At 43.7% G+C, this 26368-nt stretch overlaps 1 protein-coding gene and 1 long non-coding RNA gene across 2 annotated transcripts; one reads left to right on the top strand and one right to left on the bottom strand.

Annotated features, from left to right (window-relative positions):
* LOC124033740 (retinal dehydrogenase 2-like) lies at nt 1-23821 on the top strand. The gene is made up of 13 exons (XM_046345959.1): nt 1-216; nt 10544-10648; nt 11176-11316; nt 13938-14067; nt 15475-15536; nt 16282-16410; nt 16677-16790; nt 19860-19962; nt 21212-21396; nt 21765-21929; nt 22165-22322; nt 22560-22634; nt 22834-23821. The coding sequence occupies exons 1-13, from the start codon at nt 94-96 to the stop codon at nt 22904-22906; spliced, it is 1563 nt and encodes a 520-aa protein (XP_046201915.1). The 5' UTR covers nt 1-93; the 3' UTR covers nt 22907-23821.
* On the bottom strand, nt 17870-24982 carry LOC124033741. The gene is made up of 3 exons (XR_006838444.1): nt 24853-24982; nt 21157-21419; nt 17870-19015 (listed from the first exon to the last, which is right to left on the bottom strand). It is a non-coding gene; the product is annotated as an uncharacterized LOC124033741 (long non-coding RNA).
* Nucleotides 24983-26368: the final 1386 nt, after the last annotated feature.

The raw sequence follows: 26368 nt of genomic DNA, 5'->3' as shown, positions 1-26368 counted from the left end.
GTTATAAACACAGGAAGGATTCCAAAGTCCTAATCAGAAATCAGTAGAAAAAAACGAAGACGCATCTGCAACAGACACACGGAGGCAGGCGCGATGACATCCAGTAAAATTGAACTCCCTGGTGAAGTGAAGACCGACGCCGATGCCGCTGCGCTCATGGCATCTCTCCAGCTGATGCCCTCGCCGGTGCCCAACGCGGAGATCAAGTACACCAAGGTCTGTGAAACAACTTGAACTTTTACTCCGAGTCACATATTATGTTCAATGTACCATATCTCTTCTCGTATGCAGAATATTCCCCCCCAAAGGTATTTGTCTGTAGATGATAGATAGCGCACAATTTTCGAAGTATGGAACTGCCCAATTTAGGCAATGTCTTTCCCCACAGTACAGGTGATTGAGTCAGGTTTGAAATGTTCATTCAAGTTCTGGACTTACCGTCGTAAAATTTGTTTCAGATCTTTGCTCACATTCATTGCTCAACTCATAGCATAGAATATAGCTCATCAACATGTGGCGTACAGTATGTGTGAAACTTTTCTAAAAGTTATCACATACGGCCACATCGAGTGTCATCTCCAAGGCATGTTTGAATGATTAACAGTGCTGCCAACATAATTATATTGCACAGGTGGTTTTTATTTCACTTTTATATTCACCATGACTCATGTAGTCTGTATGTCATCTGCAGTGGCTACAATGAATAGTATTTATCACAGGTGACAGCAGTCATTTAGTAAAGGTCAGCATTTTTTCAGATAGAATGTTGCCGTTATGCAATTCTGTCCAGATAGAATAAACCCTTAACCTACCGTTATGTGATTGCTAATAATTAACTATTTATTGATTAGAAACATGATTCCCATGTATCTTATATCACTTGCATAACATTTGAAAAATTACCGTGTTGCTGTGATGAGTGTAGATTCATTAACACCTATAATTTCAAAAGACGGTTGAATTGAAAATATTCACTTTGGAAGATATTTTTGTTGTTGCAAAAATCCATGGTTTGGTCTGATATACATTTCATAGCCATATTATAATATTTTATGTTAAGTGTGCTTTTTTTCGTTTCAAAATATGTATTTAAACTAATTTTATTCAACCTCCTCATAAAATGAGGAGGGTTTTGGTTTCTTTGCCTGCTGTAATAAGCAATTTAGCTGGTTTCAGAACGCCTTAGGCATGTTGTAAATTCTATTAATTTCACTGTGATTCAGAGTAAGTTATTAGATTCACGGAATTAATTGCAAAGTCTTGGTGCTCTAGTCCATTATTGTCCTTAGAAGTCCGATTGACTCTTCTGACCTCATGCAAAATTAGCAAGAACACCCAATGAAATGTGAAGAAGACCCATTTCAATCACAAGTCTAATATTTCCTACATATTTTATTTTTATGTGTACACTATAGCCTATAAATTGTATTTGAATGGTATTTTAATTTATTTTTGTGCGTTTACACTTGTGCTTCGTTATTATGGGCTCTGTGGGCATTTAATTAGGCCTACACAGCAATAGCAGGAATCAGACTCCAAGGGCTTCCTCTGAAAGTGTCATATTTTTGGTCATTATTGTTTACACATTTTATGCTTGCATTTTGAGGATTACATTAATGAGAATTATATAGGCCCTGTGATGTCAGTATAGGCTATTTCTAAACTCCCCTTTATTTAATGCTAGTATACACTCAATCAAATCACTAGGACCTGACTGTAGAGTCACCATCTGAACATGTATAATATGTGGATGTTTGTCTGTTTGCTATAGCATGGTCCCTTCTGCAGTTTGAAATCCAACGCTTTTATTGCCATGAGTGTGAGTAAAGGGCACTCCTTATTGAGGAGAGCTCCATAACAGCGCAATATGTAAGTACAGTGTTATGATCAGTATTAGCCTCACACCTCGTTGTTGTAAGTTCAAAGGGCACTTCGCTGAGGCAACAAGCAACTTACAGTGGTCTACTCACCATAAGAGGAGAGCTGGTTTAGCATGCCTGCCTGATGTGCACAGTCATGCTATCAGCTCTGCTTCCCTCTCTCCCTCTCTCTACCTCCCTAATGCTTAGTATTATTTAAAAGAATGCACGCAAAGGGTGGAATGTATGGGAGAACCTTTAGGGAGCGCAGGCCTTGGTGAATTAACCCCCAGGAATTTGAATCCTCCAGTCCCTGTTGGTTTGGTGGACATGGGGGGCAGGAGATCACTGATTTATGGCCACCCCTGACGCAGGCGCTCCTCTCCTCACACCCTGTTCATGTTCTATCCACCCCACCGCCTGCCTGCCAGGGGGAGAATGAACACTGCGAGCAGGGTCCTTAGCTAGGAGAGAGCTGGCCTTCTGGACTGTGGGCGCATGCTCTCTGTGTAGCCCTACGCATTCTTCCACTCCTTGTAGGCTAGTTGTGTGATGTGCCTCTGCCTTTTGCAGCCAGATGTCCAGTAGAGAGATGAGAATGAACATGCTTGTAACGAAGCTCCTTACACTCAGGGTTAGAATTGTTTCCTTGGTCTCACATGAGCTTGAGTATGTTGATGTTTTTTCTACTTACTGTGAAACATGATCATTGATAAGTGAATGTGAATACACTTTGAGATAGTCACCATGACTGGGCATGCATTCTTTTCAGTCAACAGTTTTGTTTTACACACGAAGGTTACCAATAGTGTGTCCCTGAAGATATGCCCATAGTATGTTTAGCACCAACAGTGACTGTAGAGAGGTGTGAGATAGAGAGGTGTCATCTCCATAGACGTTTTGCCCCTTGTCCCTTTCACTGAGCCATGAACTGTTTGCCGTCAAAGAGACATTTGTGTGAACGTGTCAGTTAAGCTATCTCCCTCCCTGCGTGGGATTGTGCAGATCAGTGAGACTTTTCAAGGTCTGCTCAGGTCTCCCTTTGCTTTGTTATAAAAAACAAATCTCCCTTTTTCACACCCCCGCTCTCCTGTAGCTACAGCCGTAAAAAGAGGGTGCTCGGGTCTCGGTTCCTCCATCCACCCTACCCCCACTTCACCATAGCTTGTGGCCTGAAACCAGCTGGCTAGTAAGACACTAAGCTAGTATAAAAACATAGCATTTGAATGGTCACAGGAGAGTCAGCTTTAGAGCTCTCCGTCTGTGAGGTAGTCCACAGGGCTGATAGCACCACGAAGGAAGCCATAAATTAGCCTACCCTGATGGGCATTTATTGATGATTTTAGCTTTTTGCAGAGCGGGGAGAGAGAGGAGAAGGATCAACTGTGTGGTGTATAGTTAATGAATGGAGACAGAGCCAGTGTTCTCAGGGTTTTAGTGAGTGATTTCTCTGGCCCGGGTGGCTTCTCACACCGCTCAATGATTAGGAGTCGTTAAACCAGACACCTAGAAGAATAAATCTTTAGAGATGGAGGGAAGGAGCATTTCTGGCACATTCTCCTTCAGGTTGTTGAGAGCGACACCTGGAAATGCAAAGTTGAGTTCACAAAATGTGTTTGAATTGATACTTATTGTGTATGACACTTAATTATGTTTGAACGGCCAAGATTATAGACATTTTTTCTCTCATTGTTTACTACAAAACTGTTATGCAAGGATTCCTCATTGTCAGCAGGACATAAGTAACTGAAGTTAATGTTAACTGGAGTCATTGTAGCACGGTTGTAGTTCAGTGTACTAATACAGATGTAGGATCTTGATTTGAGAAAATAATCCTACAGCAACAGGAGATGTGAATTATTATGTGGTTTATAATTCATGGACATTTTTGTCGGGGTTGATCAATTTTTCGTAAGGGAAAATCAAGTCGAACATTTCAAAGTGGATATTACAAACTTCAGAAGCCTTTCAAAACCTCAAATACACCACACGTTTTACATTTCCTGCATTGCAGTTCTCCTGCAACAGGGTGCTTAAATTAAGATCCTACACCTGTAAACATACATAGACTGTGGGGAATGAGGACTGTAAAATCAGTGAATCCTGGTACAGGAATTTGGACCGTAATCCAAATAGGGTTGAATTTTCAAATGTGTCAAATGCATTGAAAACAGGAATAGCTATTCATATGCAACCTTCACAATGTTCAAACATACCAGACTTTAACTAGACGCAGTTGCCTTGCTCATTACATAGCTTCCCAATATAAATAATGGCTATTATTTTCCAGATTGGCTTAAGTTAACTCATTGTGCAATTGCTGACACTTTTGGCCCTAATAGGAACCTATAACCTGTCTATTGAAGCGAGGAAGAGTTTTGTAAACTAATCTGTGAGGAGAGGTCCAGTCAGTCAGTCAGTGTGGATGAATGGAAGAGGCCCCATCAATCCGTCACTGATTGAGATAGTACAGATGAAGGCTGGGGCTCCCCAATGCTAGGTGCTGTCCACTGGGCTGTAAATTATGGGCCTGTCTCACAGTGTGGGTCAGTGCCCTGCCTTGCCAAAGCCTGACCTGCACTTCTGGAGTTTTTCACTTCAAAACCACCATCTTACTGCGATGAACATCAAACAAACCCCAAGGTAGAGGATACTTGGAGCCTGAATGATTTATCACAACTAGCACAGCGAGTGTTCTCTTTTTCTTCTTCTCTCTCTCTCCCTCTCTTTCTCGTTTCACACTCTCCCCCCTTCTTTCTCTAAAATGCACACTCACAAAAGTAGTTATACACATCCCTGGTTGTGACAGGGTGAGCTTGCGGTACCATCAATATGTACGTCGGTGTGAAATGGCTGTTTGTGCAGTGAGTGTAAATTTAAATTATCATCTGAGCAGAGGCGTCAACATCGCGTCGCCTGTCTCTTAATCACTCTTTAAGGAAGTCTGGTGACAGGGAGGTTATCCCATTAACTTCTATACCTTAAGTCTTCAGGCCGGTTGACATGGAACATGGTGTCATTGTGAAAAACTGCTGGCTCCATAAATCCTCTGATATCCATAAAAAAACTCTCCCCTCTAGAGAGTCTTAGATACACAGAGAGCAGAAGTCTGCCAGACATGAAGTCATAGTCACCAGGCCCCAGTCACCCCTTATCACTAGTGGATCACTGTAGTTATATTCTACCCAGATTACATTTATTTGTGTTATTTCTCCCACTGACAGAATGTAGTGGAAGCATAGAATATTATATTCTTACATCAATGTAATAATTTGATAATTTGAACCCTTAGAAAAGCATGGTTAAGTCTTTCAGTCTTAAAGGCTTATGCTCTTTATGAAAATCTGAGATTTGATATCCACAATATTATTTTATGAAATTAGGCTATTTCTTTAACACATATATTTATTTAATTAGGATAAATGTTATGTTTGAATTCTACACAGATGATACAGCTGATTGAAAGACTAACTCAGGGTACCTCAGTGAAAATGTCAATCTCAGACTCTGTGGACATTGGCACCACATGGCTGCTTAGAAGAGTCTGTGCTGCCCAACTTCAACTCCCACATCTTCCATCCATTTGAACAAATGACAATTCATATTCAAACACAGTTTCCTATTGAATTTCTATTTCTCTTGTTAAGGAGTGAGGGGGAAAAGATTCAACTTTCTCACCACACACACAGTCAAGACAAAGATGTTTGCCAGTCGGTGACAGCGGGGTCATCCCATCCACACCCAGTAGAGCAGGGTGGCATTGTCTCCGGGTGTGTGAATGGAAAACATGAAAGTTCTTTGGTGTCAGGAAGACTGGGGAAAAAACACCAACTGGGCTCCAGTTTCACATGCCTTCCCCTCGCTTGTAACAGTAGTAATTATAAATGTATTGAAACAGATCCAGAAAACAGAACGGAAATAGAGGTCCTGTGATAGGAAAGGATATGAAACTTCCTGTGCAGACAAAAGCTGCAGGTGCCCTGATCAGCATATGTCTGGCTGTGGAATCTTGGCCTGTTGTGTATAAACATATATGTATGTATGTTTTTTACTCTCTTCTGCCTCCCGAAAATGGACGAGAAATGAGTCCCATTAAATATTCCTTAAGCGTGTGAGCCATGAGAAGACGCTAGAGGCCAAACAGATGTTTTGCTGGCTGCTGTGAGTACTTTGGCATCCCCTGCCTGCCCTCACTCCCTAGTGCAGTTGTAGAGCAGCCTCCAGAGAGAGCCCAGTGGCAGATGAGAAATGGATCAGCAGGACTGCGCTTTGACTTCACTGAACTGACGGAACATTACTCTTTAGTTTCTCAATGTCTGCTGATTGCACATGTATTCCCAGGGGACTCCGCTGTATATCTACCTTTTGCTTGGTCGAGATGATAACCACCTAGTCCCATTGAATTGAGAGCATGTTGTAGATAAGCAGAGCATATTTTCATTTTGAAATGTTGTGCCCTTTACAGTGAATAATAGAGCTACGCTGATGTGATCAGAAACGTGTATTCTGTAGCCCTTATGTTCGTCGTTGGCTTAAGGCGCGCATGTCTCATCATTTCATCAGCCAAACAGACAAGTACTGTCAGCACTGTGAGATTGACAGTTTTAACAGAAAAACATGGGGGTTGCTAAATGTTTGCAGCTGTCCTGTGGCCCATGCATAAAGTGTTGACCTATCTGCAGACTGTCCAGTTCCCATCCACGCCAGGCAGTTCTCTCTCTCTCTGTGTTGTAGGAGGATCAGATGTCACGGCTGCACCGGGAGCATAAACTCTGCCAACTTTCTGTAATACCAAAATGGCCTGCGTATTTACCAAATAATAAGAAACCACACAGCTTGAAGCAGTTCCTTGTAAACACAAATCGATTGATTTCATTCAGTGTAAAGGTTCTATGCATTTTTAGCAATTGTCTTCATGTTGGTGTACTGTGAGAGGTCTGGATCCCACCACTTGTTTTCTTGCCTAGTTGCACAATACACACAACATATAGCTTTCTCATATCAGTTATCATCTTAAAACAGGTTTTGGGACTGACATACAGTACCAGTCAAAAGTTTGGACAAACCTACTCATTCTAGGGGTTTTCATTATTTTCACTATTTTCTACATTGTAGAATAATAGTAAATACATCAAAACTATGAAATAACATATATGGAATCATGTAGTAACCAAAAAAGTGTTAAACAAAACAAAATATATTTTAGATTCTTTAAAGTAGGCACCCTTTGCATTGATGACAGCTTTGCACACTCTTGGTATTCTCTCAGCCAGCTTCACCTGGAATGCTTTTCCAATAGTCTTAAAGGAGTTCCCACATATGCTGAGCACTTGTTGGCTGCTTTTCCTTCACTGTGCGGTCCAACTCATCCCAAACCATCTCAATTGGTTTGAGGTCGGGTGATTGCAAGTGTCTTTTTCTTATTGGTGTCCTTTAGTAGTAGTTTCTTTGCAGCAAATTGACCATGAAAGCCTGATTCACAGTCTCCTGTGAATCAGTCTCCTGTTGAACTGTTGATGTTGAGATGTGTGTGTTACTTGAACTCTGTGAAGCATTTATTTGGGCTGCAATTTCTGAGGCTGGTAACTGCAGCAGAGGTAACTCTGGGTCTTCCTTTCCTGTGGCAGTCCTCATGAGATCCAGTTTCATCATAGCACTTGATGTTTTTTTGCGACTGCACTTGAAGAAACTTTCAAAGTTCTTGAAATGTTCCATATTGACTGACCTTCATGTCTTTAAGTAATGATGGACTGTCATTTCTCTTTACTTATCTGAGCTGTTCTTGCCGTAATATGGACTTGGTCTTTTGCCAAATACGGATATCTTCTGTATATTACCCCTACCTTGTCACAAGGTTACCTTGTAACTTTTAACAAGGCACACCTGTTAATTGAAATGCATTCCAGGTGACTACCTCATGAATCAGGTTGAGTAAATGCCAAGAGTGTGCAAAGCTGTCATCAAGGCAAAGGGTGGCTACTCTGAATAATCTAAAATCTAAAATATATTTTGATTTGTTTAACATTTTTTTGCTTACTACATGATTCTGTATGTGTTATTTCATATTTTTGATGCCTTCACTATTGTTCTACAATGTAGAAAATCGTAAAACTTTTGACTAGTACTGTAGCAGTTTGGGGCTAAGACATGTTCAACTTATTTATAGTGGCTCATTATCAAATGCAGTGAGTACTTATATGGGAATAAGGATTTGTATACAAATGAACCCGCCATGTGTGGTGAGAGCAAGGACACCACGGGGGGATGGGAAAAACAAAAAGAAAACACATCATTTCAAAATTTGCACTTTTGCTCTTGAGTTTCCATCTTTGTTTTTTTCCCTTAGTTTCTAAATGAACCTAAAAGCAATTTTAAGAAACGTTGAGAGTTGATTTAGTGTTCAGCCTTGTCGTCTTAATCAACTCTCTGAATGGGACGAGACAAAAGTCTAACAGCCCCCTGAGCCCCGAGACGGCCGAGCCAAACGGTGGCTGATGGTTGTCCTTTTCTAGCCATGATTTAGATGGCTGCCTGGTCCACTGTTCCCCTGTTTTATCCCCTCTCCTTCGGCGGTGCCTTGTGAGAGGGGTTACGCCGTGCATAAAGCTACCCACGGACTGCATTCTTGCTCAGACTGTCAGGGCTTTCAGGGGGCTCCCCTGATTTAGGGCGTTCCACTACAGTGGCCCCTATAAATTTTAAAACTAATTCCGTGCTCTATAGGGCTTTCTGTTTTTGTAGCAGGCCCTCAGCTCCTCGTCGTCACTGACACTTTTATGAAGTGCTCTTAATGAGAGTCAGATTAAAGGTGGCCCCCGATGGAAGGCGCCTGAGAACACTTGGTTTGGATAGGCTGGGAGAGAACTCACTGACAAGGCTGGGCTGTGGCTGGGAGAGAACTCACTGAGAAGGTTGAGCTGTGGCCGGGAGAGAGTCCACTAATAAAGACTGGGTTGTGGATGGGAGAGAGCCCACTGGGGGCCTGTGTTGATTCTGCTGTCTGAAATGGCTGTGGGCCCACTCTGTGTGCTGTGCTTAGATGTGTTGGACGAGGACCCTCAGTGGGCCTGTTTCTATCTGTTGTGTGTGTGACGAAGCGTTCAGAGCAGGCTAATGCAGATTCATTGAAGTGGTGTACAAGGCTGTATGGTATGGCCCACAGAGTGGTACAGGCAGATACCGAACACCTGAACACTCAAACATGAGTTATTCATGTGCAAGGTTCTTCTTGTAAAGCAGCCAACTGCAGGAGAGAGTGAGTGGAAGGGAGTGAGAGTGATGTCTGTGTGCTGAGTCTTCAATGGTTTCCAAGCACGCTGGCATTTTATACCTGCCCTAAAGTAAACACTCCTCACAGTTTACAGCCAATTAAATTGTACTTAAGCCTCTAAGTTTACGTTGGTAACCATGTTGTAGAGCTAGAGAGGCCTGGGCCAGCGGGACACTTGAACCCTGCTTTCAGTTCTGCTCTCAGTGTATCTTTTCTCCCTCTCAAATAAAAGTATGGTAAGAGCAGATGTGTATACAGGAGGATTTAAGCCAGCAGATGTTTTCTTAACACCCCATCTATCAGACAGACTGACATCAATTAAAAACAGTGTCTTAGGAGGCGCTGTGATAGACCCAAACATGTCAATAAGCCAACGGGACTGAGACAGCTTCTATTTACCTTACTCTTACATAAGACATCCGTCACATTTGTATGATCAAATCACACCAGTTTGTTAGTTTTTTACATTTTTTAAAGCTCACACGACTGTTATGAAACACATTCACTCAGGCCAATTCCTCGAGATATGTCCCATTTCTGTTTTTGTCTAAACATGTATTTTTCTTTGGGTCTTTATCGAGCTTGAAAAGAGTCTGTTTGGAATCCCAGGTGGTTGTTTAACGGACGGCCTGCTTTAACGCATCACAGAAACCAAGTGTGGCCTGTGTTTTATGATCTCATAAACGAGCAGCGATGTTGTGAAACGTGTGTCTCTCTCTGTGTGTGTGTGTATATATGTGTATGTGTGTGTGTGTGTGTGAGAGATTGAGGGGGTGTCTAGTGTCTGATAGGGATTTATCTGTCCCCCACCTCTTTGTCTGGATGTTGGAGTACTCCCCAGAGAGCCATGCCGGGCAGGCAGGAATCTCTGTCCACATTTTCACAGATTCTTCCCTTTACCTCCTTCCCTCCCTCCCTCCCTCCCTGCCTGCCTGCCTGCCTGCCTGCCTGCCTGCCTGCCTCCCTCCCCCTTACACAAGAACTGAGATGCACTGGTAGGAGCCAGGCACACTCTCACTAGACTGTTTTATCAAGAACTACAATTAGTTACTGAATAGATTATTGGTTTATTTGCGCCACGGTAACAATATAACACACAATGCCAATGATTCACTTTGGACATCAACCTTCCAATTATGCTCCCTCTCAAACTGATCCCAATAATCTAATCATAAAACACATCATGTTTGTGAACAGCATATTTCTAATTCGATCAGATAAATACTTTTGTCTTGATTGTGTGTTGAGAAAACTGCACAAGTATAATGTTATACCAGGGCCCCCGTGCCTCTTTAGAGCAGGAATGGCTGAATAGTGTCTGGAGAGAAACAGAGCTGCTCCTAGAACCAGATTTTCCCTCTAACATGGGCCTCTCCATCCTGTGCACTGAACGCTGCATCTTTTCTCCCTGCAGATTTTCATCAACAATGAGTGGCAAGACTCTGTGAGCGGAAAGACCTTCCCAGTCTACAACCCTGCCAGCGGAGAGCAGATCTGTGAGGTCCAAGAAGCAGAGAAGGTATTGTAGAAAATAAAAACAAATCTGTACTTTCTGCATTCCCCATATCTTATATTTTCAGAAATGAAAACACAGGTATTTTCCCTTGGAGTGTTTGAGGATTAGATGTTTGTTATACAGAGCTATGCTTGGGGTTTCCACACGTGTTTCCTACCACCTCTGCCCTGGCATCCCCTCCTTCATGCATTGTCCATGTGTGAGTTATGTGTCCAAAAAATAAGGAAAGCAAACGGGTTGGGAGTTTAGTCTAATGTGGTTTGGTTCTCTGGCTCGGCAGTTCCTCCTCTCCTTCCCTAAATCAGCACCTCTGTGTGGAATAACTGAAGCAGAACAAGCCTTAAACATGCTAATGGAAGATCCATTAAGTATCATACGGAATATACAGACACATTTTATTTGTCTCAGTGGAGGTGGAGAAACACCTGTTAACTGGATTAGGTTCTATCATTAAACTGTGTACTGGATACGGTTTCTCGGTTCCTCTACCGCAGGCTGATTCATTTCATTAAACTGTTTCTCTTCTACAGGCTGATGTGGACAAGGCGGTGCAGGCGGCCCGGCTGGCCTTCACCCTTGGTTCAGTGTGGCGGAGGATGGATGCGTCAGAAAGGGGTAGACTGCTGGCTAAACTGGCTGACCTGGTGGAGAGGGACAGTGCCTATCTAGCAGTGAGTTTACCATAGTGCTCAAAGTCCAGATCCCGGACTTCTTCGTTTTAGCAACATGCTCAAAGAAACATACACTATACAGTGCCTTAGGAAAATTTTCAGATCCCTTGACTTTTTTCACATTTTGCTACGTTACAGCCTTATTCTAAAATTGATTAAATAAATAAAACATCTTTAGCAATCTACACACAATACCCCATAATGACAAAGCAGAAACAGGTTTTGAGAAATTTTTGCTAATTAAAAAAATTATTATTATTTATATTTATTTACATAAATATTCAGACCCTTTGCTATGAGACTCGAAATTGAACTCAGGTGAATCTTGTTTCCATTGATCATCCTTGAGATGTTTCTACAACTTGATTGGAGTCCACCTGTGGTAAATTCAATTGATTGGAAATGATTTGGAAAATTACACACCTGTCTATATAAGGTCCCATAGTTTACAGTGCATGTCAGACCAAAAAGTTTGGAAGCACCAAGACTCTTCCTAGAGCTGGCCGCATGGCCAAACTGAGCAATTGGGGGAGAAGGGCCTTGGTCAGGGAGGTGACCAAGAACCCGATGGTCATTCTGACAGAGCTCTAGAGTTCCTCTGTGGAGATTGGAGAACCTCTGAATGTCCTTGAGTGGCCCAGCCTGAGCTCAGACTTGAATCCAATCTAACATCTCTGGAGAGACCTGAAAATAGCTGTGTAGCAACGGTCCCCATCCAACCTGACAGAGCTTGAGAGGATCTGCAGAGAAGAATGGGAGAAACTCCCCAAATAAAGGTGTGCCAAGCTTGTAGCGTCATACCCAACAAGACTCGAGGCTGTAATTGCTGACAAAGGTGCTTCAACAAAGTACTGAGTAAAGGGTCTGAATATTTATGTAAATTTGCAAAAATTTATAAAAACCTGTTTTGGGTTTACAGAATACGGCTGTAACCTAGCAAAATGTGGAAAAAGTCAAGGGGTCTTAATACTTTTAGAAGGAACTGTATGTGGACACCCCTTCAAATTAGTGGATTCGGCTATTTCAGTCACACCTGTTGCTGACAGGTGTATAAAATTGGGCACACAGGCATGCAGTCTCAATAGACAGACATTGGCACTAGAATGGCCTTACTGACGAGCTCAGTGACTTTCAACGTGGCACCGTCACAGGATGCCATCTTTTCAACAAGTCAGTTCGTCAACTTTCTTCCCTGCTGGAGCTACCGCAGTCAACTGTAGGTGCTGTTATTGTGAAGTGGAAACCTCTAAAAGCAACAACGGCTCAGCCGCAAAGTCGTAGGCCACACAAGCTCACAGAACATGACCTCTGAATGCTAAAGCGTGTATCGAGTAAAAATAGTGAGTCCTCGTTTGCAACACTCACTGCCGAGTTCCGAACTGCCTCTGGATGCAACGTCAACACAATAACTGTTCGTCGGGAACTTCATGAAGTGGTTTTCCATGGCCAAGCAGCCGCACACAAGCCTAAGATCACCATGCACAATGCCTAGTGTTGGCTGGAGTGGTGTAAAGCTCACCGCCATTGGACTCTGGAGCAGTGGAAACGCGTTCTCTGGAGTGATGAATCAAGATTCACCATCTAGCAGTCCAACGGACAAATCTGGGTTTGGCAGATGCCAAGAGAACACTACCTGCCCGAATGCATAGTGCCAACTGTAACATTTGGTGGTTGAGGAATAATGGTCTTGGGCTGTTTTTCATGGTTCAGGTTATGCCCCCCTTAGTTACACTGAAGGGAAAAATTAACTACAGCATACAGTGAGATTCTACATGATTCTGTGTTTCCAACTTGGTGGCAAAAGTTTGGGGAAGGCTCTTCCTGTTTCAGCATGACAATGCCCCAGTGCACAAAGCGAGGTCCATACAGAAATAGTTTGTCAAGATTAGTGCGGAAGAACTTTACTGACCCGCACAGAGTCCTGACCTCAACCCCTATCGAACACCTTTGGGATGAATTGGAACGCTGACTGCGAGCCAGGCCGAATAGTCCAACACCCAACCTCACGAATGCTCTTGTGGCTGAATGGAAGCAAGTCCCGGCAGCAATGCTCCAACATCTAGTGGAAAGCCTTCCACGAAGAGTGGATGCTAAAAGCGGGAAAGGGAGGAGCAACTCCATATTAATGGCCATGTAATGTACCACGGAAGATCAGAGAAGGATCTTCATAATACCAGACCCCCTTAAAATATAAATGTGTAAATGTTTTACTGTAAATAATAATACTAATAATAATAACTTGATTCTTTTAGGCACCTTTCTAGACATCCTATGTCACTTTACATTAACATAGATGTTTTCAATTTAAAGCATGTGCTTCCAATAATTAATATTTAAAAACCATTTTTTTAAACAAACGTATTGTGAAAGAGACATGTCAAAACAAGAGGACTGTTTTAAAAGATGCCGGAGAAAAGCACTACGTTTTTGCCCATGTGGTTATAATAGTGTTAAATCAACCTAATAACCCTAAGACTTAAAGGATGATTTATAACTTATAGGCACTGTAGCATGGTGTTATTTTAGGATCACGTTTCCCCCCGGAGATAATGTTAAGACCCACTGTTTCTTGGAAAAAACAAAAAGACAAAGATTGTGTTTTAATATATATTTCTCTCCAGACTATAGAGTCCATGGACAGTGGGAAGCCTTTCCTGCCCACCCTGTTTGTGGACCTCCAGGGAACCATAAAGACGCTCAGATACTATGCTGGATACGCAGACAAGATCCATGGAACGTCCATTCCAATGGGTAAGTCTATTCCAACTCAGGCTTCCTGACTGTACGTTATGTAGCCAAAAGCACATTCTTATTCTCTTCAATTTCAACGACCTAGAACCCAGGCAGAATGTTACAGGTCAGAGGTATGTGGTGGATGCCAGTGCCAGGTGAAATCTAGTTAGCTAGCAGCAGATAAGCGGAGCACCAGGCTTCTCTCTGGGGGCCTGCGGGACAGGAGATGAGCTGTGCTGAGGGCACAGAGGTGATGTGAGGGTAAACATGGCTGCTCCCTGGCCAGTTGTAAATCTGAGCCTTAATGGTCGCCCTCCTGTTGAGACTGCCACCAGTGGAGCCCAGTGACAGGACTAAAGAGCGAGGGCCGCTGGCTGTTCTGCCTAATTTAGCCGTTTGAAAACGTTGCAACGGGGGGTCTATAGGAGTTAGGACAGCCACTCCGCAGCTCTGTCATAGAGCAGCCATTAGCTGGGCGAGGGGTTGGGTGGGCTGGGGTGGTGTTGGGGTAGTAGTTGGTTCTCAGGGACCCACCTGAGGACCAGATGTGGTCTGGTCATTGAGGGCCTGGCATTAGGGAGTCTATATAAGTCATCCACACTCTTTTAATAGGCATGTTAAGTCATTGTTTAGTAGCCAAGAAAACAGAGGACCTAAGAAAGCAGTACTAGTACTGACAACCTCCTGAGACTAGCACTGTGGTCTGGTCGCTCTTCAAGCCCCTCCTGTGTTTCTTCACCAAACCCAGCCAGTCCTCAGCTAGTTCAGAATTTGGCTTGAGCACTATTCCAATGTGCAGCAGTGTTACAGAACAAACAAATAGACCTGTTTCTGTGGCCTGGATGATGTTGAGATGTCAGCGATGTTCTTATCTTGGCCACCAGGGAAGATGAAGCACTTGGCCAGTCCACCCTTGGGCCTTAGTTCCAGGTCCAAGCTCCTCCTCCTCCTCTATGGAGCAATGTTTCATCAGCTGAAGCCTTAGCCATCCTGTTCTCATGGACATCACATAACTCTATTGTAATAAACACTGTTCAGTTTTCTACCACTCAATAGCGATTGTTATTACTACTGTTGTAGGGAACGAATAAACATGACACACCCTCAACATGTATCTCCCTTTACTCTGGTAATGTAAGAGGAATGAAACTCTCCTTCCAACTTAACACCCACTGCTTTCTCCTGACTTTAAACAGTGACACGTATCATTTTGCTCAATGTAGCGTAACAAAAGAATGGTACTGTGTGATGTATTGCCTTTTTCGATCAACATGAATTGTGTTGGTAAAAAGCACAACAAGGACACCTGATGTTTCGATGTGTCATCCGGCCACTGCTCTGCTAATGTCTCATACATGCTCATTTCCCAAAGCCAGCTAGAGCAGAGGATAGTAACGAGCCTTGTTCTTGTGTGTTCCTCTACAGATGGAGACTATCTTACGTTCACTAGACACGAGCCCATAGGAGTGTGTGGACAGATCATCCCTGTGAGTGTGCCAGTTTGTTTTCTATTCAGATGGCTTGTCTCAGAGGACAAATCAAACAGTCAATCTCCCACATCTGCAAAGCTTCCCACTCAATATGCAGTGAGAGGTGGATAGAAGGAAAGGTGTTGGGATGGTGGTGGTTGTTGTGAGGTCTGGGACAGAGGCAGCCCTTTTGTTAAAACATATTGTGCAGGTTCCTGGAAGTCTCTGACGTGCTTATCAGTGAGTGTATATTTGGGTAAATCTGTTGGCAGGCTGAGAAAGAGACTGTGTCAGATCAGTATAAGCTCAGAGAGAGAGAAGGGAGGAGGAAGGGGGAGAGAGAAAGAGAGAAAGAGGGGGGCATTATGAAAGAGACTAGGGATAGGAGGACAGAAGTAAGAACAGAACATTGATTGTGCAAGAGCTTGAGGAAGCGTGTGTGGGTCTGTGCTGAGGCCTACTGGGGTTCAGTGTAAAGTAGAAATAACACCCTCCTGTGCAGTACCATGACATGTTCTAAGTACTGCATATGTGTTGCAATTTCCTTATTTTCTCAGTGATGTGGGAAGAGAATAGATAGGGCGAGAGAACATTTCCTGTCATGACTATGTTGGGCAAGTGAAAGTGAGAGTCTATGAGTGAGTAAGCGACGGAATGTGTGGGAGAGCAGGGAGAGCAGTGATGAGTTATTGAGTATGAGTGAGCGCCCTTTGTCAAAAGTCTGATGTCCTGTGTGTGTGTGGGGGGGTGTTTGTGTCTACAGTGGAACTTCCCACTGATGATGACTGCGTGGAAGCTAGGTCCAGCACTGGCCTGTGGGAACACGGTGGTCCTGAAGCCTGCTGAGCAGACACCCCTCACCTGCCTGTACATCGGATCTCTGGTCAAAGAGGTACAGTACAACACAATCACCACAGTAACCCAATCCTTAGAGCCTCTTTCTCCACATCCTCCATGTCTTCTCTCTGTGTTCGGCCTCTCCCCTTCACTGATAGTGTGTCTCTCTCGCCTCTTGTCTTTTTGATGTTCTGTCCATTCTCTCTGGTCTGCTGGTAGGGAGGTTGGGTTGGGTCCGGATTCCCCCACACTGCCTGTGGTTTTGCTTGGCTCTCCTGTCCTCTCCTCTTAAGCTTGTTTCCTCTCATATTGTTTTGACAGGCCGGGTTTCCACCGGGAGTTGTCAATATTTTGCCAGGATTCGGGCCAACGGCAGGAGCTGCGATAGCTTCGCACATGGGCATAGACAAAGTGGCTTTCACAGGATCAACTGAGGTAATTTCCCTGAACAAAACGATTGACGGATAATCCACTGTCCCTATTGCTTTCTTTAGTGACACAGTGGCCAACATGTGCAGAGCAGCAGTGATGGAGGGCTGGGTAATTAGGGGACATTGGGTTCCTGTATTGAAGTCTAAATGACAAACAAATGGGGGCTTACATAAGTTGTGTGCCCTGTCATTACTTCTCACCACAGGGGGATCAGAGGTGAGCAGTCTGCTGCTGGACTACCACACACACACACACACACACACACACACACACACACACACACACACACACACACACACACACACACACACACACACACACACACACACACACACACACACACACACACACACACACACACACACACACACACACACACACACACACACACACACACACACACACACATACCATAGACATACTGTACATATACTGACATACATAGCATAGACCAGTCACAGACAAACTGGCTCATACGTGTCCCAGCCAGTGTAGTGACAACCTGCTACTGTACCTTACAGACATTGAGTTGTCTATCAGGTCCCTAGGAAAAACAGCCGCCTTCGTAGTGGAAAAATGTTGATGGAAAACTAGGAATGATCAAGGGCACACCGTGTTAGGCAGTGAGCATTAGGAGATGTTGTGGTTGGATTGAATTCCTCCGTCTTGTGTGATCAGTCAGAATGACAACCAATTCCATTCATGTAGATCATTTTATAAACATCTGTTATTGCTAACCACAAATGCACCCCCTCAGGCAGTAAGAGCACGTACAGTAATCTTAACATAATTATGAAGTGCCATAAATCGATGGATTTGATATGTTTTGAAATGACCTGCGTATATATCACGTGTATCGGTCGTAAATGAAACAGGGTTTTGTAGTGTTTAGAGAAGCCCTAGAGTTTATAGTGTCTTTGCTTTGACTCTGGAGATCTGTTTGGAGAGAAAGGGAGGAGAGTGACTGTTTGTGTGTGGTATTCAGCACCCACCAACACTGCTACGCATGTGCAGACATAATAGATTGCTCTTGGTGATAAGGGGACAAACAGAAACACTGTAACCAAAGCAAACTCACATACTATGGAGAAAAATATTTATTTAAATTGTGTGGTTGAATCAAATCCAGGCCTTTATGGAGAATATACAGGATTTGTTCATTTGCATTTTTTTTTTTTACATCATGGTGCAACATCTCTGTCAAGCACTGTAAGGATGACAACGACTCAGATGTCTAAATCATCTGAACGGTTAATAATGAGAATCTGAATGCAGTAATAAAGTTAATGAGAGTGAATAGGGTTTCAATTGATCCTCAGAGTCCATTCATGCAGCCCGAACTTAAGTCATTTAATAATTTGATCAATGCTCCATTACCTAACCAATGAACATCCACAGGACTTTCTCCACCATCACTGTACATGCTACCAGGCAGCACACACATACGAGCCTTCCTCTTTTTAAAACTTTTTTTTAACCATCGGCGGTTACAGAACATTTCCCCAAAAAGTGGCCAGTTGTCTTTAACTGCTTTCTCTGTTGTTGTTTCCTGTGATCTGGAGTCAATTACAGAGTGGATGAAGCGCTGCTGTGAGAGAATGTAGATGCCCAGACTGTGAGTCACCTTGGATTTCAGTCACACCGGGCGAGAGGGGACAGTGGACACAGCATCCTCTGAGAGGCTGGAGGGGGTAGAGGGGTGAATGGGTAGAGGCTTTTAGGGGGGTGTGTTTTCAGGTGGCCATTGCGTCAGGGGTGCCTCATCCTTGTACTCTCACACACACACCGGACTATGACTCTCCACAGTAGCGGCCCAAGTGGGAGCCAGCGCACCGTGTCTCCTTTACACTTCAGTGAATGCATGCTAACGTCATGTTAGTCAGCACCCCTTGAACCCCGCCATCAAAGACAGCGACAGGACAGCTTTAGAGACCGTGCTGCCTGCCTGCTGCCTGACTGCCAGAGGAAGGTTTGTCCTGAAGTCCCTATCACACAGCTGATCTACCACTCCAACCAGAACACTCAGCAGGCTGCCCTGCTCATTTCCTTACACAGAATAACGCAGTCTGGCAATATTGGGAAAGGGAGACATTCCAGTGCTAAACATTGTTCGTGCGAAGAGATGAGGCATCATTCTTTTCCACTGGGGGGGGGGGGTCTCAGATGTGTTTTTTCCTCCTCCTTTGACTCCCTCTATATTCTCCCAGCGCTGGTCTTCTCTCTATCTACTGGAAAATAAAATCATGTGTGTCAGTAACTCCTGGGTGGACAGGAAGTGTGCTTGTTAGTTTATGGTTATGAATGCTGCTCGCTCACTTTCTCAGGCTTGTCTCTATGTAATAAGGGTATATCTCATCTCATGGTGTTGAGAAATATTGTTGGGGTCAATACAATACATCAGTATAATAAGAGCAGCTGGGCAGACTCAGATACTCGCAAGGGATTCATTTTCACTGAGAGCTCACGCCATGCATTACTAGAGAACCACTGTTTTTACACGTCTCCACTGTGTGAGTCTGGAGGGAGACGGGAAAGGGCTGTGGAATTCAGCAGTATTTGGATAATGGTGAGAGCAGCACTTTTGATGAGGGAGAAATTGTGAACAGAGAATTTCGAAAGGAAAGCTCTTGCTGCTATTTCATAAACACTCCCAACTCCTCAGATCATCCTCAACATTCAGCGCTGCCAGCCAGGGCAGTGTAGGCCCACGTTGCACCAAACAGGCACCACTTTACAACTTTTCACAGTTAGGTACTTCAATTTGCCACAAGCCCAGGCTGCTGCTGCCATCCACACAACCTGTGGTTGCTTCTTCCTGCGCTTGATTAAACAAGAGATGCTGTTCGCTGCTGAAACATCACTTTATTTTCCTGCTGAAGCCTCCCAGAACCTGTAATAGATATTTTGGCTGTGTGTTTGGCACACTCGTGTTTCAGCGGGCCCAGTGGTCCCTTGTTTTGGGCCTAACCAACCTGCTAAGCTATTTAATGGCTGCATCCATTTAGTGTTCCGGCCACAGGTCTGCTTGTGTCTGCGTGAGTAAACTAAACCCAAGCCCTGTTTCCTCCCCAGGTCGGCAAGCTGATCCAAGAAGCAGCTGGGAAGAGTAATTTGAAGAGAGTAACCCTGGAGCTTGGAGGAAAGAATCCCAACATTATTTTTGCAGACGCTGATTGTAAGTTTGATGACACTGTTTTATTAGTTCCTCCCGTTTCCCCATAGGTGGTCGTCCAGATGGAAGCAGGGGTTCCCTATGTGGCATTGCCTGATTTGAAAATGGGGTCGCGAGAGAAATTATGATATAAAATATGCGCTAGATTGGGGTTGTAATTAACAGAGTCATTTCAGTTTTTTTCCCGGCAAATTTGGCTCTATCTTTTGAAGCTTTTAAGCTGCCAAAAAATATTATGACCCCCGTCACTGTTTCCCTCCACAATGCCCACAAGTCGTCCAGGACTCATTAGAACAGAGTGGACAAGACCAAGCAATAAATCAGACTGGGGGGAAAATAACATCATCAATGACGAAGTTCTTCTCTACACAGAAGATCATACAAAATTAATGCCTGATGATCTTCTGAACTTTTCAATATCTTTCTACTGCATTTCAGTAACATTAAACCGTACTTCCTTCAGATTGAAATACTGTCAAAAGCACTGTCAGGCTGATTTGTAATAGACTGTCACAGACCCGATTTTTAAAAGGATTTTTTAAATGAATTTTCTTTTACATGGTGGGGTCGCGAAAATATTTTGATATCAAAATGGGGTCGCAGGACAAAAAAGTTTGGGAACCCCTGCCTTAAAGACATTGTCTTGATAGAGGGTTGAGTGGGAATATTTACAATGTTTTGTCCAATAATTTAGTCTGACATGCAAAATGAGACAGCGGATATGTCCACATGGAGTGAGAGCGCTGGCATCTTCAAAAGCTTCCGCTGGGCTTCACAGGGCTGTGAAAACCAATGGATGGATGGCTCTCATGTTAGCTCTAAGTGTCTCACAGAACTGGGGATGCCAGGGCTTTCAAATGCTTTCAGCAGCCGCGAGAGGGGCTCCCCAAGGCCCGTAAATCAGGGGAATGGAACCTGCCGCGGCCGCCTGCATCAGCCCGAGACCCATAAATCACTGGGCTCCGTTAACCCCTTGCGTGCCACGGCAGGGGCCTGTCTCTCAGGTGTCAGATAGCAAATGCACAGCACAGAGAATAGCTGGACAGTGGTAGAAAACATTCTGACTATGATTGGAAAATATATTTTGTGCATTTGTAGTGTGCCTTAATGATATTCACTTTTAATTCATGTCATTTATAAGAACCATATGGAATTTCATCAACATTTTTCAATATGTTATAATATTCTACCACATACCGCTAAAATGAACTGTATACTGAGCCCGACTTTTCCTCTTCTTCCTTTTCCTCAGTGGATCTAGCTGTGGAGCAGGCCCACCAGGGAGTGTTCTTCAATGCAGGCCAGTGCTGCACTGCAGGCTCTCGTATCTTCGTGGAAGAGCCCATTTATGAGGAGTTTGTGCGCAGGAGTGTGGAGAGGGCCAAGAGGAGGACAGTAGGAAGCCCCTTCGATCCCACCACGGAGCAGGGTCCACAGGTGAGGATAGAGGGCCATAGACCCTGCAAGGGATGGAGGAGTCAAACAATACCCTCTATGTCAAAACATATCAGTTATCGACACAATATGTGCATGACCAAATATAATGTATTTTATTTACTGTATGTTAAATATACTCCTTTGCCTTTCCTTCTTGCTTCCTCCTTTTTCTCTCTCCTCTCCTCTCCTCTCCTCTCCTCTCCTCTCCTCTCCTCTCCTCTCCTCTCCTCTCCTCTCCTCTCCTCTCCTCTCCTCTCCTCTCCTCTCCTCTCCTCTCCTCTCCTCTCCTCTCCTCTCCTCTCCTCTCCTCTCCTCTCCTCTCCTCTCCTCTCCTCTCCTCTCCTCTCCCCGTCTCTCTCTTAATCCAGATCAGCCAGGAGCAGCAGAGCCGCGTGCTGGAGTTTATTCAAAGTGGCATCAGTGAGGGAGCCAGGCTGGAATGTGGAGGCAAAGCCCTGGGCCTGAAAGGATTCTTCATCGAGCCCACTGTCTTCTCCAATGTCAAAGATGACATGCGCATCGCAAAAGAGGAGGTACTGACTGGTACACTGAATGACTGATACAAATTATGACTACAACTCCCAGTATGACTGAAACACAGTATGACTTTCCATGCCCTATGATTTTACGGAAGGTGGTTTCCAAATAAGTTAAAATGTCTATTAATGGCCTTGCCCCCCACATACTTAATGGTGTGACTAAGCAAGGATGTCATCATGGAATGTTTCAACATGTCATCTTACACATACTGCTGACTGTCCACTCCAGATCTTTGGACCAGTTCAGCAGATCATGAAGTTCAAGACTATTGATGAGGTGATTGAAAGGGCCAACAACACAGAGTACGGCCTGGTGGCAGCTGTGTTCACCAGCGATATCACCAAAGCCATGACCATCTCCACAGCCATGCAGGCTGGCACCGTCTGGTAAGACCCTCTCATTATCATAACTATCTATGTGTCCCTGGTTAACCCCATAGATCGTATAAAAGGTTGACTCATATTACTGTATCTTTTTAAACAATAGCTCATACAGTATTCAACTACACTTCCCTCAGCATGCTCTTCATTTACCCAGTCTTGACAGCATTACCATTCAACACAATTATTAAACAATGCAGAAGAATCAAAAGCTGATGTTTGATGTGTGTTTTGTGTATTTAGGATAAACTGTTTCAATGCCCTGAGCACGCAGTGTCCATTTGGAGGATATAAAATGTCTGGCAACGGGCGTGAATTGTAAGTATTATTTTCTGGTTCCTAGCCCACTGTCTGAAAGTGTTTGACTAAAGCCAAGCAAGTATTCCTGTAAACTGTGTGCTTACAATAGAGAAAAGCTTGGTTGCAAAATATTCCTAAATTAAGCGTTGTACACAATAAGCTTGCTACAGTTCATTAGAAATCTATTTCAACTGACATTGTGTGTGTATGTTTGCAGGGGGGATTGTGGCCTGAAGGAATACTCAGAGGTGAAGACCATCACCATAAAGATCTCAGCCAAGAACTCCTAAGGCGGCCGGCCACACTACATGTAGTGGAGGAGGACTTCCTCTGAGGCGCACCACTGACCCTCTGGGTGTCTGTCTGTGGTGGTAAAACACACGGATCATCCCAACTAGCCATGACCATGGGCAACTAACTCTATTGGCTGTGAAAACTCCCTGCCCACTCCTCTCCCTCACCTCCCATGGGCAGTCCTCACATCAACATCAGCTGTCTCCATCAGCCCGGTGTCCACCGGCGGTCTCAAGTTCACACCAAACCTAACCTCCACCTACTGCCATCACCCACCTCCTCCACTAACCACACTAAAGCACTCGGAGAGACGATGGGAGAGGCTACTCTGTTCAAGTCCCCCCCAAAACCCCCCTAACCCCCAGGAGTTGGACACTCACAGACTTAAGCACCGCACCGCCATCCCTGCTTTGCCCCATGTCAGCTAATCATTGTAGCGTGTTGGGAGGCAGTGTGGTCGTGTTGTGGGGTATCATTGTCAAACCTCACACTGTATGTTATTATGTGTCATTGCTTTGATTTGCCAGGTAACATTCATGGAAGCATATCAGCTCATTCTAAGACCACTGAAGCGCTCAACCTCAGAAATGAATGGATGAGTCCATTGAAACTGTTAATTAGAATTTTTAATTGTTGATATCTAATTGTTCATGTTGTTATTTGAAATTTTACCACTTAACACTGTATGTCAATGTATGACCAATGTAAACGTGAAAACAAAAATGGTTAACCTCTTAAAAGCATTTTAGTCATACCTGCTAAGAAGAGGAGTAATGTATTTTAATCATAATGTAAGTTTCTTATTGATGTCCATTTATGTTCATGTTTATACAATTATGTACTATGAAATTATAAGATATAAAAATGGACCATAGCTTTTTTTAGTAAAAAAAAGTTTTTTTCTCTCAAAATCCTGGCTCGGCTGTGTTTGTTTCAATGCCATGGGAAGTAATATATTGTGCAGTCACTTGCGTCAAAGCTCAGTTTCCACATTCATGCCTCAGCTATCTCAGCTCTGACATATTGCTCAGATATTTCATGAGGTCGCACAATTTACAGTTCCGTTCTGGCCAGAGATCTGAGGAGGGCAGACAGGGAGGGCCCCAAGTCTCGTTTCATATTTAACTATCAGCAAGACGAAGACGAGGCTGCTGTTGTAACTCATGGTGAAAAACAAGAGGAGTTTACTCTCTTAACGAGGCATCTGGTGCAAGCATTATGTTATGTCTGAGGAGGAAGACACTAAACTGTAACTGCAGTAACAAGGCTAACAGAGATGCTCTTCTGGTGATTATTACAATGTCTTGAATAATAGTGTTTAGCTTAACATTCATACCATGAAAGACAATTGTATATTTCTACAGTACGTAGGCCAATACATCTGGTAGGTCCCTCCATGCAGCTCCTGCACAAGAGCATTATAAACACTATGCTCTCTGGACACATATACATTTGCAAACAGTATTGCTATTTGATTTGCCAAAGACCGAATGAAAATAAGAGATCTAGGGCCAAGGGACCAATGAAAGGGATTAAGAATCAGAGTGTGTGCGAGAGGCCGCCTTGGAGGAGAGGAGTTGTGCAGATGTGAGCACCCTTCGCTGAAGCCTTCCCTTGGCAATGGTCTTTTGAAATGTCAGGGTGGATTTTCCCACAATCCCCCTGTCGGTATTTGTAGTCATTCCAAAGGGAAGATGAAAAAGTGATCGTCTTATTACGGCACTCTGTTAGCTCAACAGAGAACGTCAGAGCAGGCCAGGAACACACGGACATAACCTCCAGTTAAGGACATCCGCTTGGAAACAAACCACACTGACAGGGACGTTCAACCTGCTGTTCAGACAGCTCCTTATCTCTCAAGCACCACGTTTTGGACTTCTGTCATCCCCCACATAGTGGAGAAGCTATTCCTTTTATCAACTTCAACAAAGTGCTCACATACCTTATCAATCAATTTCTGTCTCAGTGTTTGTCTCAGAGTCTGCTTCAGGACGGTCCTCTTCTATTTCTTTCCTCCTGAAAGGTTGTTTTTTGTTTTCAGCCCAGACCTCTACTGTGCCATGGTATGCTATAGCTTTAGTGAGATGGATTGCGGCACTGTGTGTGTAATGAACACTCACGAAGGAGGGAGGACTGTATGCGTAGAGCTAAGAGATTGCAGGAAAGGTCTGATCATTCTCACTAGAATGTTGTGCAACAGTTTCTATACAAGCATTTCACTCCAGCAGAGTATGAGCCAAAGCTCAGTGAACTTCTCTAAAGGCTTCTCTAACTTCTCTAAGGCTTCTCTAAAGCCTCATGTCTCCCTCTACAAAGTAAATGGGTACAAGTCCATGTGAATACACAGAATTGAATTGATATGAATGGGAAAGTTGTATGGTACAGGTAGCACTAATTACATAAAACCCCTGCAGTAGGGCAACATCTTTTCCACAGGCATTTTGAAGATAGACATATTCCACGTGGACATTTTTTTGTGTGCACTGTAAAAACATACCAAAACATCAAAATAGAGGCCACAACGCCCCAAAAACCTACAATAGAAAGCATATACAGTTGAGGTCGGAAGTTTTCATACACTTAGGTTGGAGTCATTAAACCTCGTTTTTTAAACCACTCCACAATTGTTTAGTTAACAAACTATAGTTTTGGCAAGTCGGTTAGGACATCTACTTTGTGCATGACACAAGTAATTTTTCCAACAATTGTTAACAGACAGATTATTTCACTTATAATTCATTGTGTCACAATTCCAATGGGTCAGAAGTTTACATATACTAAGTTGACTGTGCCTTTAAACAAGCCTTTAAACATGTCATGGCTTTAGAAGTTTCTGATAGTCTAATTGACATCATTTGAGTCAATTGGAGGCGTACCTGTGGATGTATTTCAAGGCCTACCTTCAAACTCAGTGCCTCTTTGCTTGACATCATGGGAAAATCAAAAGAAATCAGCCAAGACCTGGTAGACCCTCCACAAGTCTAGTTCATCCTTTGGACTAATTTCTAAATGCTTGAAGGTACCAGGTACCATGTTCATCTGTACAAACAATTGTTTGCAAGTATGAACACCATGGGACCACGTCATACCGCTCAGGAAGGAGACGCGATCTGTCTCCTAGAGATGAACGTACTTTGGTGCAAAAAGTGCAAATCAATCCCAGAACAACAGCAAAGGACCTTGTGAAGATGCTGGAGGAACCAGGTACAGAAGTATCTATATAAACAGTAAAACGAGTCCTATATTGACATAACCCGAAAGGCCGCTCAGCAAGGAAGAAGCCACTGCTCCAAAACCCCCATAAAAAAGCCAGACTACGGTTTACAACTGCACATGGGGACAAAGATCAAACTTTTTTGGAGAAATGTCCTCTGGTCTGATGAAACAAAAATAGAACTGTTTGGTCATAATGACCATCGTTATGTTTGGAGGAAAAAGGGGAGGCTTGCAAGCCGAAG

The sequence above is a fragment of the Oncorhynchus gorbuscha genome, linkage group LG04 (assembly GCF_021184085.1).
Source record: "Oncorhynchus gorbuscha isolate QuinsamMale2020 ecotype Even-year linkage group LG04, OgorEven_v1.0, whole genome shotgun sequence".
NCBI classification, from domain to species: Eukaryota; Metazoa; Chordata; class Actinopteri; order Salmoniformes; family Salmonidae; genus Oncorhynchus; species Oncorhynchus gorbuscha.
The sequence above is the reverse complement of the archived record's forward strand: the minus strand, read 5'-3'. Positions and strand labels throughout refer to the sequence as shown.